This window comes from Nyctereutes procyonoides, unplaced genomic scaffold (assembly GCF_905146905.1).
Source record: "Nyctereutes procyonoides isolate TBG_1078 unplaced genomic scaffold, NYPRO_anot_genome, whole genome shotgun sequence".
In the NCBI taxonomy this organism is placed as follows: Eukaryota; Metazoa; Chordata; class Mammalia; order Carnivora; family Canidae; genus Nyctereutes; species Nyctereutes procyonoides.
In genome coordinates, this window is record NW_026575028.1 from 5,841,755 (window position 1) to 5,858,740 (window position 16,986).

Below are 16,986 nucleotides of genomic sequence, written 5' to 3' on the forward strand. Positions count from 1 at the left end.
AGATCAATGGAACAAACAGAGAACGCCAAAAGTGGAACCCTGAACTTAGGGCTCAACTAATATGCGATAAAGGAGGTAAGAACCATCCTCTAAAAAAGACAAAGTCTCTTCATAAATGGTGCTGGAAAATGGACATCCACATGCTAAAGAATGAATCTGACCACTCTCTTGCACCATACACAAAGATAAACTCAAAATAATGAAAGAACCAAATGAGAAGACAAGATTCCATCAATCCCAGAGGAGAACTCAGGCAACAACCGTTTGAACTGGCCAACAGTAACCGAGAAAGGACAAACGGTGTATTTTCTCATTCATTTGGGAATATGAAGATACGAAAAGGGAATATAAGAAGGGAGAAAAATTGTTGAATTATTCAAAAGGTAGACAGAACATAAAGACGTCTAACTCGGGGAATGAAACTAGGTGGTGAGGGGGAGAGTGGTGGGGGTGTGGTGATTGGGGACGGGCACTGGGGTACACGTGACGGATTGAGCACTGGGTGTTATTCTGTATTTGTAAATGGAACACCATAATAATTAATTTTATAAAAAAAAACTAAAAAAAAAAGAACATGGACTTCTAAAAAAAAAAAAAAAATCATATACTTCAGGAGAAAAGTCCAAAATGTTTTTCAGATTAAAGAAAACTAAAAGATGTAATATCATTGCCAGAAAAATATGTTCTGATTCTTTAGACAGAAGGAAAATGATGTCAGAAGGAAGCTGGAAACATCAGGAATAAATGAAGAACAAAAGAAACAGCAAAAATCTCAATATAAACAATATTTTTTTTCTCCGTTCTTTAAAATACAGGCATACCTTGAAGATATTGTGGGTTCAGTTCAAGACTACCACAATAAAGTGATACCACAATAAGGCGACTCAAATTTTTTGGTTTCCCGATGCATATCAGAAAGGGACACAGAACATAAAGACTTCTAACTCTGGGAAATGAACCAGGGGTGGTGGAAGGGGAGGAGGGCGGGGGGTGGGGGTGAATGGGTGACGGGCACGGAGGGGGACACTTGACGGGATGAGCACTGGGTGTTATTCTGTATGTTGGCAAATTGAACACCAATAAAAAATAAATTTATTATTTAAAAAAAATTATGTTTACACTATTAAGTGTGCAATAGCATATGTCTAAAAAACAATGTACATAATTTTAAAATACTTTATTGCTAGAATATGCCAACCATCATTGGAGTTTCCAGTGAATTTTAATCGCTGATTACAGATCACCATAACAAATAATGAAAATCTTTTAAATATTGTAAGAATTACCCAAGTTGACAGAGATATAGAATGAGCATGTGCTGTTGGAAAAATGTGCCAATGGACTTGCTTGACTGACACAAGGTTGCCACAAACCTTCAAGTTTGTAAAGAACACAGTATCTGCAAAGCACAATAAAGTGAAACAAAATTAAATGATGTACAGCTGTTTGAGAGCAAAAAAAAAAAACACTGTCTAAAGATTTTTCCAATATATGCAGATTATATAAAATAACTAACTACAACATAAGGGTCTCATAAGTAGTGAGACCCCACAGTTTAAGTGGTAACTACTGATTCTACATAGACTCTGGAAAGTTAAGAAGAAAGTTAAGAATAATGATAAGAATGTGGAGAAATCAAAACCCACATAAATTGCTGGTGGGAATGTAAAATGGTACAGTCCTCTTGGAAAACAATTTGGCAGTTTCTTAAGAATTATACTTATTTAAGAGGTAGCAATCCCACTCCTTGTTACCCAGGAGAAATGAGAACATATGTCCACACAAAGACTTGTATGTGAATATTCACAGTGGCATTATTCTTAATAGCAAAAAAGTGAAAACAATCCCATCAGCCAGTGAATGGATAAACAAAATGCAATATATCCATTTCTTGAAATACTATTCAGCAATAAAAAGAAATGAACTGATAAATACTACAACATGGATAAACCTCAAAAGTATTGTGCTAAATGTGAAGAGCCAGATATAAAAGACTACATATTTTATGGCTCTGTCATAAAAAAATGATAGGTAAATCTATAATGATAGGAAACAGGTAAGTGGTTACTTGTGGCTGGGGGACAGAAACTGAAATGTACCCTAGAAAGTCCTGAGATAGAAAAATAAGCAGTCCCTGGTCTTATCAGATATTAAAACACATTACAGAATAACAATAATGAAAACAGTATGCTATTAAAATAGTAAGAGTTGACAATTCAATGGAACAGAACAGAAAATTCAAGAAAAGAACCAAAGGCAGGTAGGCTTCTGGAAAAAAAAAGAAAAGAGAGAGAGACTGCATCCCTACCTCATACCTTGTATAAAAATGATTTGAAAATGGATCAAAGTCTTAAATATTTTTAAAAAAATCAAAAGAACTAGAAGAAAACATGGGTAAGTTTTGTTAATACGTTGTTGTGTAGAATGACTTCCAAAATATGACACAGAATCCAGGAAAAAAACTTGAAAAGTTACTTAGATCTGACTACATAAGCATTTTAAAAATTCTGTATGGCAAAAAGAAAGAAAAAAACAATCAAAAGACAGATGACAAAAAACTGTATTTAATATCATAAAGGCTAATTTTCTTACACATATGAAAATTCTTACAGGTCAATAAGAAAAAGACTAGCAATCCAGTAGAGAAATAGGCAGAGGTTATACACAATTCATCCATGAAAAAGGAAATTCAAGTGGTTCTTAAACATAACAAAAGATATCTACCTTAATTCCTAATAAGACAAGTGCAAAGCAAGGTAACATTCAGCAAAGATCAAAAGTTTGGCACTCACTATTGGATAAAGCATGGGAAATGGGCACTCTCATATTGTTTTAATAGGTGTGCAAATTGATGCATGCTCTATGGAAGGCAACTTGGAAATACATATCTAATATACAAATACATTTTTCAAAGACATCTTGAAATGTTTTTCCTAGGCATTCAGCACATACAGAGATGTTTAAATCTGTGCATTCAGCATTGCATTTGAACAAAATATTAGCAACTGAAATGTCCATACGTAGGAGAGTGGTTGAATACAGCATCTTTATACAATAATATGTAGCCACTAAAAAAGAATGCGGCAGCTAAATATGCTGCAGAAAAGAATATATATAATATGGTACTAACATTTGTGACTTAAAGAAAAAAATATATACCTCTAAGTATTTGCGTCTGTATACGTATGTACTTCTGGAAGGATAAAGAAGAAATTGCTCAGAAAGGTTTTCTTCAGGGAAGGAAATGGGTTGGGAGATAAGGATAGAAAAAAAACCTTAATTTTATCTATGCTTTTTGTGCCTTTTGATTTAGTACTATGCACATATTATCTATTCAAATATGTATACAAATTTGTTTAAAGGAACTAGGTTCGTGGGCATTCCAGAGTTACTGCATCAGCATGAGAGTATTTCCATATATTAATTAAATCTCTTTCCAAAAAAATCTCAGATCATTTTTAGGTAGTTTCTTTGATGTATACTTCATCCAAATTTTATTAAAAATATACTAATATTCAATGCAATCTACTCATTAGTTAAAATTTGGATGTGCTGTTGCCCATTCTTTTAGATGATCATTATCTTTACAGTGGGCAAAAATGTATGTGTGTGTGTGTGTGTGTGTGCGCGCGCGCGCGTGTGTATGTGTGGAATGCAAGTATGTTACCTTCATTTTGGATAAGTATATTATAAATATTTTAATTAAAAATAATATAAAACCAAAATGTATTATGTATGTTATGTATGTTGGGTTTAACTTAAAAGCTGGCTATGGAACAAAAGCATTTCACACATTATACACATGAAACTTATGCTTTTTAGATTGTTTTCCATCAGTTTAAAGCTTTTGTGAAAATAGCTCCCCTCTGTTAATTGTTATGTCCCAAAATAGTTGTCTTACAGACTGGGAAAACTGTAAAGAGACAGAACTTGCCAAGAACTCAGGGATGTATCTCAGATCGGAATGCCATGCCCTGTCTTCTGGCTCAAACTTAAATGTGCACACATATGACCTGGGGATTTTGCTTGAGTTTCTAAATCAGTAGAGTGTGAGTGTGGCTTGAGATTCTGTACTTATAACAAGCTCTCAGGTGGTGCCAATGCTGTTGGTTCACATATCCACTTTGAGTAGCAAGTCAAAATCATACAGTTTCTTGTTTAGTATAGCCTTATCTGGATATTATACAATCCTGTGTCTTCCCAGGCCTCAGATAAACCAAGTAACTCAGTTATATAAGGGTTACTACTAATACCACTTATTAAACAGAGAAACTCTCTTCTTCCATATCCTCTGGTTTCTATGAGGATTAATTATTTTTATAAATAATTCCAGCTTTTCATGCCATGCTTACTACTTAATTGGTGCTATTCTATTTCTCTCAATTGAGATGAAATCATCAAAAGTCCTCAGGGTGTGTGTGTGTGTGTGTGTGTTTTATAGGGATGCTCTCTTTTTTAATTCCTCTACATTACCTTGAAGCAGCAACTTGCATAAACACTCATGCTTTCCAGCCTCAAAATTTCCTTTCAGAGGAGGATTCAAAATGACAACATAAAGGGATCCTGAACTCATCTCCTCCCACAAACACAACAAATCTAAAGCTACATATGGAACAATTCTCTCTGAAAAGGACCCAAAAGCTAGCTGAACAGTGCTTCCACAAGAAAGAATAAAAGAGCCATATCAAGATGGGTAGGAGAAGCAGAGACATGGTTGAGCAAGAAACCCAACTCTAGGCACAGGGATCTACAATCAGGAGGAATCACATAAAATGGAGCTTGTCCCTGGGGAATGAGGGGTCTGTGCCTATCAGGCACCCCAGCCCTTATGAACTCTACCAGAGAGATAAGTTCCCAAAGTGTCTGGTCTTAAAAACCAATGGGGTTTACTTCCAGGAGAACCAAAAGGCTGTATAGGGAATAAAAAATCTGTTTTTAAAGGGTTTACACACAAACCCACTCATCCTGGAACCCAGCACAAAAGCAACAGTTTGAAAGGCTCCTAGACTATATGCAAAGGAGACTCATTTATTCAACTGCCAGAGAGGCAGAAATCTGCTGGGACTTTCTCTGGGGATGAAGGCATTGAAAGGAGCTATTTTTGTGTTTTCCTTTTGCCTGTTGGTGCCAGTACTGGTAGATGTCAATTTTTACACCACCTCCCAGCCTGCTAGCTCAAGGGGAAGCACCCTGTTCCTGAACACTGCAGCCACAGCTCACCATGCCACAGCCAGTGGGCAGGCACAAACCACACAGGGGATGCTCTTTGAGTACCTGGCTCTGGTGGCCAAAGGGAATTGCATTTCTGGGTCTTATGGGTCTGAAACAATCTTTGAGACTTTGGCAGGCTTCCACCCCATATCACTGCACAGACAGCATACTGAAACACATCTCCAGTCTTCCTGAGGAAAAGGCCTATATTCTTGTCCTGGAGCTTCAGCCTGAGGTGCAAGCTTCAGGCTTGCCACACATGCAGAGGTTACAGAGGCACCCCAAGGAACATGGGGAGAGAGACAACAAATTTGTACAGTCCCTTGGCTTTGCCATAGTTTTTTGATACTTCCTAAAAAGGAGCTTATGCATGTGTCTAAATATATGACTTTTGCAACTGTTATCTAGGAATACCTCCACATCTCCTCGTCCGGAAGTCATCAGGGATCACAATTGTGATGTACCTTAAAAGTTGCTGCCTGAGGATCTGGCCTACAATTAATCTGAAACTCGGCACTGAGATCCCTCCCTTACAGGTTGGCACACCAAATAGGTCAATAACTGGAACTTATTAAGACCAAATCAAAAAAAAAAAAAGACCAAATCAAGCTACAAATCAAAACCACAATGAGACACCACCTCACACTGGTCAGAATGACTAAAATGAACAACTCAGGAAACAGTGCATGTTGGTGAGGATGCAGAGAAAGGGGAATCCTCTTGTACAGTTAGTTGAAATGCAAACTAGTGCAGCCACTATAGAAAACAGTATGGAGGTTCCTCAAAAAAGTTAAAAATAGAACTACCCTATGACCCAGTAATTGCATTACCAGGGATACAAACATAGTAATTTGAAGGGGCACATACACCCCAACGTTTATAGCAGCAATGTCCATAGTAGCCAAAATGTGGAAAGAGCCCAGATGTCCATTGACAGATGATGGGTAAAGAAGATATTATATATATATATATAAAATATAAAATATATAATATATATTCATCAAAAAGAATGAAAATTTGCCATTTATAATGTGTGGATGGAACTAGAGAGTATTATGCTAAGTGGAATAAGTCAGAGAAAGACAAATACCATATGATTTCACTCATGTGGAATTTAAGAAACAAAACAGATGAACATAGAGGAAGAGAAGGAAAAATAAAATAAGATAAAAACAGAGTGAGGAAAACAGCCATAAGAGACTCTTAACTACAGGAAACAAACTGAGGGTTGCTGGAAGGGAGGTGGGTGGGAAGATGGGATAATTGGGTGATGAGCATTAAGGAGGGCACTTGAAGTAATGAGCACTGGGTGTTATATGCAACTGATGAATCACTAAATTCTACCTCGGAAACTAACAATATAGTATATGTTAATTAAATTGAATTTAAATTAACAGTTTTTTAAACAAGAAAATCACTAAGGTCCAAGAAATAACCAAAAGCTAGGGCAAGTTGAACAATAATAAGTTTCATTTCCTACATAAGGCCACTCATGCAAGACTGGAAAAGATCTGTTTCACCTAATACTTAGAAACAAACAGAGAAGTCACACAAAATGAGAAGACAGAGGAATATGTTCCAAATGAAAGAATAAGACAAAATCTCAGAAAGAGATCTTAGTAAAATAGAGATAAAGAGTTCAAAGTAGTGGTCATAAAGATGCACACCAAATTCAGGAGAAGAATGGATAAACACAGTGAGAACTTCAACAAAGAGATGGAAAATATAAGAAAGTATCAGACAAAAGTTATGGAGCTGAAGAATTCAATAGTTAAACAGAAAAATACACTAGAGTTGTTCAACAGAAGATAAAATGAAGTAGAATGATTAGTAACTCTGAGGACAGCACTGGAAAGGACCCAATCAGAGCAGCAAAAAGAAAAATGAATTTTAAAAAGCAAGGATATCTTAAGAGACCTTTGGAAAACATCAAGCAGGATAACATCTTTATTATAGGGGTCCCAGAAGGAGAAGTGAGAGAAAACAGTAGAAAACTTATTTGAAGGAGTAATGGCTAAAAACTTCACTAACTTGGGGAAGGAAAGGCACCTAGCTCCAGGAAGCAAGGAAAGTTCCACATAAAATGAAATGAAAGAAATAATTTTATTTATAACTAAAATGTCAATAGTTCAAGAGAGAAGGGGTGCCTGGATGGGCTCAGTTGCTTAAGTATCTGCCTTCAGCTTGGGTCATGATCCCAGGGTCCTAGGTTCGAGCTCCATGTCGGGCTCCCTGCTCAGCAGGGTGTCTGCTTCTCCCTCTCCTCTGCTCTTCCCCTTACTCATTCTCTTTCTCTCAAATAAATAAATAAATAAATAAATAAATAAATAATCTTTAAAAAAAACAAAAGTTAAAGAGAGAATATTGAAACAATAAGAAAAAAAAAACCATTTCTCTTAGAAGAGAAAATAGAAGAGAGCCCCCATAAGACTATCAGTAGATTTTTCAGCAAAATCTTTGCAGGACAAAAGGGAATGGTATTATATATTCAAAGTGCTGGAGGAAAATGAAATCTTCCAACTGAGAAGAGTCTACCTTGCAAGGTTATCAATCAAAATTGAAGGAAAGATAGTTTCCCAGAAAAGCAAAAACTAAAATAGTTCATTACACTAAACTAGCCTTATAAGAAATTTTAAAGGAAATTCTTTAAGCTAAAAACAAAAGGCACTAGGGGAAAGGAGAGAAAATGAGTGGGAAATATCAGAGAGGATGACAGAACATGAGAGACTCCTAACTCTGGGAAACGAACCAGGGGTAGTGGAAGGGGAGGTGGGTGGTGGGATGGGGTGACTGGGTGACAGGCACTGAGGGGGGCACTTGATGGGATGAGCACTGGGTATTATGCTATATATGTTGGTAAATTGAACTCCAATAAAAAAATACAAAAAAAAGAAATATGACAGTAAAAATCTCGCTGAAAAGTGCAAATGTAAGTAAAAGTGGTAGATTAACCACCAATAAAGCTAATATAAAGGTTAAAAGACAAAAGTAGCAAAATTACCTGTCACTATAATAGTTAAGGGACATACAAAATAAAAAGATGTAAAATAGGACATCAAAAACAAATAGAATATGGTGGGGAGTAAAAATATAGAATCTTAAAAATGTGCTCAAATTTGCTATCAACTCAAAATAGGCTTTTGTATAAATAGGATGTTATATGTAAACCTCATGGCAACTATAATGCAAAAATCTATAGCAGATACGTAAGGTAATGTGAAAGAAATCTAAACATAACACTAAAGAAAATCGCTAAACCCATGAGAGAAGGAAGCAAGAGAAGAAAGGAATAGAGAGGATCTACAAAAATAGAAAATAATCAACAAAATGGTTAAGAAAAACAAGACTCATCTCTTTGTTGTTTGCAAGAGATTTACTCCATCTAAGGACACACACACAGAGCTCAAATAAAATCAGAAACGAAAGAGAAGTTACAGTTGATACCACAGATACACAAAGAATCACAAGAGACTACTATGAAAAATCACATGCCAACAAATTGGACAACCTAGAAGAAATGTATAAATTCCTAGAAACATATAGTCTTTCAAAACTGAGTCATTAAGAAACTCTAAATAGGCCAATTACTAGCAAGGAGATTGAGTTAATAATTAAAAGCCAGGCAGCCCAGGTGGCTCAGAGGTTTAGCACCGCCTTAGGCCCAGGAGTCCCAGGATGGAGTTCCACATATGGCTCCCTGCATGGAGCCTGCTTCTCCCTCTGCCTGTCTCTCTCTCTCTCTCTTTCTCTCTCTCTCTGTCTCTCATAAATAAATGAAATCTTTTTTTAAAAAATAAAAATAAATAAAAACCTCCCCCAAAACATGTCTAGTGCCAGAAGGCTTCACTGGTGAACTCTACCAGACATTTAAGGAAGATTTATTACCTATCTTTCTCAAATTCTTCCAAAAAATTGAAGAGGAGAGAACACGTCCAAACTCAACTTAACATAGCCAGCATTATCCTGATAACATAACCAGACAAGGACACCAGAAAAAACTAAAATCACAAGCCAATATCCCAAATAAACACAGATGCAAAATCCTCAACAAAATATTAGCAAACCAAATTCAACAATATAATAAAAGAATCATATACCATGCTCAAGTGGGATTTATTCCTAGGATGCTAGGATCGCTCAACATTTGCAAATCAATCAATATGATATACCACATTAACAAATTTAAGGTTAAAAGTTATATGATCATCTCAATAGATGCAGAAAAAAGCTTGTGACAAAATTTAATATCCATTTATGACAAAAACACTCAACAAAGTGGGTACAGGAGGAACCTACTCCAATATAATGAAAGCTATCTATGACAAAACCACAGCTAATACCATACTCAGTGCTGAATAGCTGAAAGCTTTTCCTGTAAGATCAGGAACAAGATAAGGAAGCCTACTCTTGCACTTTTATTCAACATATTATTGGAAGTCCTAACCACAGAAATTAGGCAAGAAAAAAAAAATGAAGGGCACCCTAATCAGAAAGGAGGAAGAAGTAAAATTGTCTCTAATTACAGATGATATGGTATGTGTGTATATACACACACACACACACACATATATATATATATAAAACCCTAATGACTCCACCAAAAAACTGTTAGAATTAATATATGAGTTTAGTAAAATTACAGGAAAGAAATCTATAAACAGAAATCTGTTTTGTTTTTATACAATAATAACAAATTATTTTTTAAAAGGGAAGTTAAAACAATCCCATTTACAATTGTATCAAGAATAAAATATCTAGAAATAAATTTAACCAAGAAAGTGAAAGAACTGTGAGATGAAAATTACAAGACACTGATAAAAGAAATTGAAGATAACACAAATAAATGTAAATGTAAATAAATAAAATGCTCATGCATTGGAAGCACTAACATTGTCAAAATGTCCATACTACCCAAAACAATCTACAGATTCAGTGCAATTCATATCAAAATCCCAGTGGCACTTTTCACAGAACTAGAACACATAATTCTAAAATTTGTATGGAGCCACAAATAGCCAAAGCAGTCTTGAGAAAGAAAAAACAAAGCTGTTTGTATCATGCTCCCTGATTTTAAACTGTACTACAAAGGTATACTTATCAAAAAAAGTATGATATTGTCACAAAAAACAGACACAAACATCAATGGAACAGAATACATCGATCAGAAATAAACCCACACATACATAGCATACATAGTTAATTAATTTGCAAAAAAGAAGCTTGGAATGTGCAATAGGGAAATGACAGTTTTATTCAATAAATGGTGCTGAAGAAACTGCATAGCAATATGCAAAAGTATGAACTTAGATCACTATCTTACACTATATAAAAAATTAACTCAAAATGGATTAAATATTTTTGAGCCTGGCTCCAAAGACAAGGGAAACCAAAGTAAGAATTGTTTATTTTTGTTTATAGGACTACATCAAACAAAAAAGCCTCTGCAAAGCAATGGTAACTGTCAACAAAATGAAAAGGCAGCCTACTGAATGAGAGAAGATATTTACAGATTACACATCTGATAAGAGGTTAATATCCAAAATATATGAAGAATTCATACAACAACAAAAAACCAAGCAACTCAATTAAAAGATAAGTCAGAGAAAGACAAATGTTACATGTTTTCACTTATATGTGGAATCTAAAAATACAAAACAAATGAATAAATAAACAACAAACAAAAAGACTCTTAAATACAGAGAACAAACTGGGGGTTGCCAGAAGGAAGGAGGCTGGAAGATGGGCAAAATTGGTCAAAGAGAATAAAAGGTACAAAGTTCTAGTTATAAAGTCATGGAGATGAAAAGTCCAGCATAGAGAGTATGGTCAATACATTGTAATAACCTCATATGGTGAAAGGTGCTGACTACACTTATTATGGTGAGCACTGAGAATTGTAAAATTACTACCTTGTACACCCAAAACTAATACATTGTATGTTGACTATGTTCGATAATAATACATTTTTAAAACACTCTAACAAAAAATGGACAGAAGATCTGAATAGACAGTTTTTGAAAGAAGACAGATTGTCAACAGGGACATGAAAAGATGTTGGGAAGATGTTCAATATTACTAATTATCAGGAAAAGGCAAATCAAAACCACAATAAAATATCACCTTACACTTGTCAGAATGACTATTATAAAAAAGGCAAGGAATAACAAGTGTTGGAGAAGACGTGGAGAGAGAAGATGTGGAGAGAAAGAAGTCCTCATACACTATTGGTGGAAATGTAAATTGGTACAGCCACTGAGGCAAACAGTATGGAGATGCTTTAAAAAAGTAAAAGTAGAACTACCATATGATCCAGCAATTCCACTTCTGGGTATTTATCTATAAAATACAAAACCACAAATTTGAAAAGCTATATGTACCTCTATGTTCACTGCAGCATTTCCTACAGTAGTAAAGATGTGGAAAAAATCCGAGGGTCCTTTAATGGATAAATGGATAAAGAAAGTATGGGCTGTGTGTGTGTGTGTGTGTGTGTGTAATGGAATACTACTCAGCCATAAAAAGGAGAAAATTTTGACAACTTGAAGGTGGACAAGTTATGCTAAGTGAAATGAGTCAGACAGAGAAAGACAAATACTGTATGATTTCATCTATATGTGGACTCTTAAAAACAAAACAAAACAAACTCAAATACAGAGAACAGACGGGTGTTTACCAGAAGGAAACTGGGTTAGGGGTGGGTGAAATGGGTCAAAGAGCTGAATTGTGGGGTGAGGGATGGTAACTATACCTATGGTGATGATCACTTTGTAGTATGTACAGATATCAAATTATAATGTACACCTGAAACTCATATACTTGTTTCATTATGTTTTTTCTCTATTGTGCTTTGCAGATACTCCGTTTTTTACAAAGTGAAACCCTGCACCAAGCAAATCTATTGGTGCCATTTTTCTGACAGCATTTGTTCACTCTGTATGTCATATTTTGTTAATTCTAGAAATATTTCAAACATTTCCATCCTTATTATATTTGTTGTAGTGATCTTGACTAGTGATATACTTGCTAATAGCTCAAATGATGGTTAGCATTTCTAGCAAAAAAGCATTTTTAATTTTTTTAATCTTTTGCATCTTTTATTTTTTAAATTTAAATTCAGTTTGCCAACATATAGCACCCAGTACTCATCACAATAAAGCATTTTTTAAATTTAAGTATGCCCTTTTCTTTGAAATAATGCTTTTGCACACTTAGTAGACTATAGTACAGTATACTGGGAAACCAAAAAAAATTCATTTGACTTTGCTTTATTGCAGTGGTCTAGAACAGAACCCACAATGCCTTTGAGGTCTGCCTGTACAGTTATATGCCACTTTTACCAGACACATGCACAATTCTCTTCAGTAAGCAGTTCCAAGGCCTACACTGGGAAGAGCAAGGAGTTAGAAGGCACACACTTACCGTTTTCAGTAATAATAGTGATAGGTTGATTTCTCATCTGCCTTATTCTTTAGTCTTACTTCTCAGTTGATTCAGAACTTAGAGTAAGGGGAAGAGGGATGTTATTATTGAATCTCTCAAATCCCCAACACTTCCTAGACAATGAGCTGAGAGAGTAATGACAAATTTGAAAGGGTATAAACCTAGATCCTTTACCCTAACCTCCTGCCTCCTCAATACATTTCCAGGATGCCTCCCAGCAGGTGATATATATATATATATATATATATATATATATATATATATATATATAGTATCCCTTTTCTTTTTTGATATGCCTTTTATTGGGCAAAATCCAATTTTACTTTATCCATTATCTCTGCCAAGGTGCATCTTCAAATTCTCCCTTCCCCAGCCTACACTTGTAGCTATCTTCCCATTCAGAAAGAAAACAGAACTTAAAACCCTACTTAACCATTAACAAATCTTTCCAAATTCCTCTGACTCTACTTCCTTACCTTCTCCTGGATTCCTTCGTCGTCACCAGCAAAGTACAAAATAGGGACATTTAGTTCAGATGCAGCTACCCACTGAAGTACCGCTTGCAGTTGCTTGTTCTGAACTGTATCACTTAGGCTATGATTGCTGACGATCACTTTGGGTGCTGTACATCCTTCAGGGGGCTGTCCTGATATACCTCTCAGTTCATTATGGATAGATTGATAGGCATTCTGCAGGAGCGTTTCTGCTGTCCCTGTGCCCTTGACTGGTAAACACTCATATAAACTATCTGGGAAGGCTGAAGTTGGCCTGCTCGCATCTCCAGACTTATCATCTCCTAGCTCTGCCAAGGGAGAGTCACAGGACTTGGCAATAATAAGACATAACTTCATCACTGAGTCCATTAGATGTTCTACCATTTGCCCATTCATGTGGCCATCTAGCTGGTTAGCAACCATCTTGGTCAGCCCAGCAAAGGTACCACCAGTCTCATCGCCTTCACTTACTTTGATGGGAGAAGGGGTTATAGGTCTTTCACACTGGTGGCTATATTCTTCCTTAATTGGCTGTTCTGGTACCTTGGGTTCAGAGCTACAGTCACTCTTGAAAATGGTCTCACCAAGTAAATTCCGGATAAAATTAAAGAAAACACTCATTAGATCCTTCTTTTCTGCTTCTTCTTGGTCACCTCCCATTTGAGGAGATTTAAGGCTGGACTCATCAGAAACTACAGGGGACTTGTTGGCAGGCAAGTTGGTGCTGCCAGCAGCTTCAAGGAAACTCTGTGCATCCATGCTTCCTCCCTGGGCCAGGTGGTATTGAATCAGAAGTAAGGCAGATACGATCAGATCCTTGGCCCAGGAGTCTGAATCACATATAAAATTCTCAGGTTTCTCTCGGTGATGCATAGGGGGACTGAGGTTGCAAGTATCCAGAGGATATCCCAGAGGGATGTCTGGTACAGGCTTGTACTGTTTGTTGGGAGCTGCAAATGTTGCCCTTTGGAAACCTGGAGATTTTCCTTCTTTTTGTTGATTTTTATGCCAAAAGGTCAATCCCTCCTTGATAATGTGTTCACCCAGAGTTTCAGCACAAGTCTTCTCTTTCTCTGGTTTGGATGCAGGAGAGTACATTTTTTCCCTCAATTTACCTTCAGATTTCATGCTTGCAAAGTTTGTATTTTGGTTTTTAGGGTCACACATCCCTTTCATGGAGACAAGGGAGTAACTCTCAGACTTGTCCTTGGTTTTCCTCAGATTTTCAGGAGGTTTCTTTGCAAACATTACAGTGTATAGCTTACCCAGCATGGCATCCATGATATCTGTAGCCTTCTGGCTTCCATGAGAGAACAGACTTCTTTTTACAGCTGAGACAAAGTCTGAATCAGTCATGAGGGTCCCTGTGACGTTGTGGAGGTTCTTCATGAAGGAGTCAATGAGATCTGAGACAACTTCTTTTGCATGCTTCAGCAGTACCTTCTTTAGCAGAATGGTGGCAATTGTTGTGTCCTTCACTTGGATCCTCAGTGTCTTCATGATGGAAACCATCATATCAGATACCACACTGTTAGCATAGGTCATGATCCCTTGACTAACAGAAGCTGTAAAGTCATCAGGCTTTTCCTGCCCTCTGAACATCTTTCTCTCCCCAGGTAAGGACCTTCCACCCTCTTTGGCATCACCTGCATTACGAGATTCAAACACCTCCTTATAGAAGAAAGACTTCTTAGAAGGAGGCTTGTCATCTGGACCCTTGCTTTCCTTGGTGCTCTCCTTGATCTTCAGAGTGGTCTTATATTTCAAATTTGGAGGACTTTGTAAAAATCCTGAGGCTCTGTCACCAGAGCCTGGAGCCTTATCTGAGGTAGTATTCTTGGAACATGCAGAGACAGTCTCATTCACCAGCTCTGATGCCACCTTACTCAGGCTTTTGTTGGGTGTGGGTTCATCTCCCATGTACAATGACTGATGGATACATCTGTTTTCAGAGCCATCTATCCTCTCATTGATTTCCTTGCGGGCCATGGCTATGACTAGATTTGTGAGGCGGTTAGCATAGAAGGAAACTTCATCTACTGAACTTCCATTACCAAGTTGGACACTGGGACCCTGGACAGGGTTCTCTCTGTGACTCATCTCAAAATGCAATCTTCCTGGACTGCCCTTGGTGGTGGAATTATAATAGTCCACAGAGAAACCCTTGCGGGGATCTCCTAAGTTGCTCATTTCCCCATTAAATGAGGATTCTCCAGGCTTGAATCTAACATTTTGAAACCCTGCTGTACTTTTTTCCAGGTCTCTGCGGAGCCAGCTGAGCACTCTGATAGGATCAGTTGAAGCTTCCTTAAAAATAGACAAGGATTCATCCGACTATAACAAAGTAAAGATATGGGACATTCAGGACAAACTCAAAGACTAGTTACAAAAATGGTCACCTCTCTCCAGCCTTAACTGCTGTATCATTACAATAAAAGTAACCAACATGTATTGAGTGCTTAGTATGTATCAGGCACTATTCCAAGTATTTTAAGACTATTATCTCACTTATTAGTATTCTTTTTTAGTATTTTTTAAATGATTTTATTTATTAAAGTGAGAGAGAAGGTACATGAGTGAGGGGGAGGGGTAAAGAGAGAAGGAGAAGCAGAATCCCTGCTGAGCAGGGCTTCATCCCAGGACCCTGAGATCATGACCTGAGCCAAGGCAGACGTTTAACCTACTGAGCCACTCAGGCATCCCCTCACTTAACATTATTCTTGCAGTAAACTTAAATGTTGGCTCTCTTATTATATGCATTTTACAGAGGAGGGAACTGAAGAAAGGAAAAATCAAGTTAGTTACTGATCTGAAGTTATACAGATAATCACTGATGGAGCAGGAGTTCCAATGCATGTAGTCTGACTCTAGAGCCTATGCTCTCAGACACTACAGTACTGCTTTTAACAACATACATCCTTAAGATCTGATATTTACAGCTATGTAGCAGAATTAGCATTTAAACTGAATCAAAATTTTCTTATATTTGTATTACTTGCTATTTTCTAGGGCTTACCTGTTTTTATTTAGGTCTCTTAGTACAACTATAGTTTTCAAAAAATTAGAGAATTCAAGGACAATTGTGCATAATTAATCACTTTGCTGGGCTATACAAGCACAGTCTCGATATGTTAAATGGTTTCCAATGAACTATTTGATATCACTTAACTGAACAATTTAATTTATAATTAATGAGTTAATATCTGTGGACAATTATTAGTTTTGAACGAATATAGATCCTTTAATGGACACTATCTGTGATAAGCACATGTACATATTTATATATTCCCCCATTGCAATTTATAATTTTCATCTGAACATAGACCAAAATAAGAAGTGAAAATGTCCTATTTACTATCAAATGTAAAGGAGCACTGTGATTATTAGAGTAATGTCTATCTAGGAATGACTACAAGTATTGTCCATTTTTAAAGAATAATTTGGTATTTTAACTACCAAGTGTCACATAAGTTACTAGTTACTATTTCTTAAATACTTGTGTTTGCCAGGCACTGTGCTGAGTGCTTTACACACATTATTTCACTTGCTCCTCATATACAGACTGCAGGAGAGGTATTGTTTTGGTTTCATAGGTGAGCAAACCGTAGCTTAGGTTACATAAATTGGCTAATATCTCATAGCCTCCACATGATGGAGTTTAGTATTCAAATCCAGTTCTGACTCTAGAATTGGCTCTCCATACCTGCAGTACACTGCTATGTTTTGATGACTTGGAAAGCAGAGAAAAGTTTCGCCAGTCTGCTATGGGCCTGGTTTAACCTGTCTGTGGGCCATGGTGTTTGGGGCAAAGTCCTTTTAAATGGTTCTCCTAATTTGAATA

The 16,986-nt window shown here is 36.5% G+C and overlaps 1 protein-coding gene across 5 annotated transcripts in view; it reads right to left on the reverse strand.

The window, feature by feature from the left end:
* The window catches only part of AKAP3 (A-kinase anchoring protein 3), a 37,810-nt gene that overhangs the window by 4,078 nt on the left and 16,746 nt on the right, over positions 1-16,986 (reverse strand). For 4 of the 5 annotated variants that reach the window (XM_055315507.1, XM_055315506.1, XM_055315509.1 and 1 more), the window contains one exon: positions 13,128-15,479. In XM_055315507.1, coding sequence (XP_055171482.1) covers positions 13,128-15,479 — 2,352 coding nt within the window. The remainder of the gene's footprint in view (positions 1-13,127; positions 15,480-16,986) is intronic. The other variant, XM_055315510.1, reaches the window with a different exon arrangement.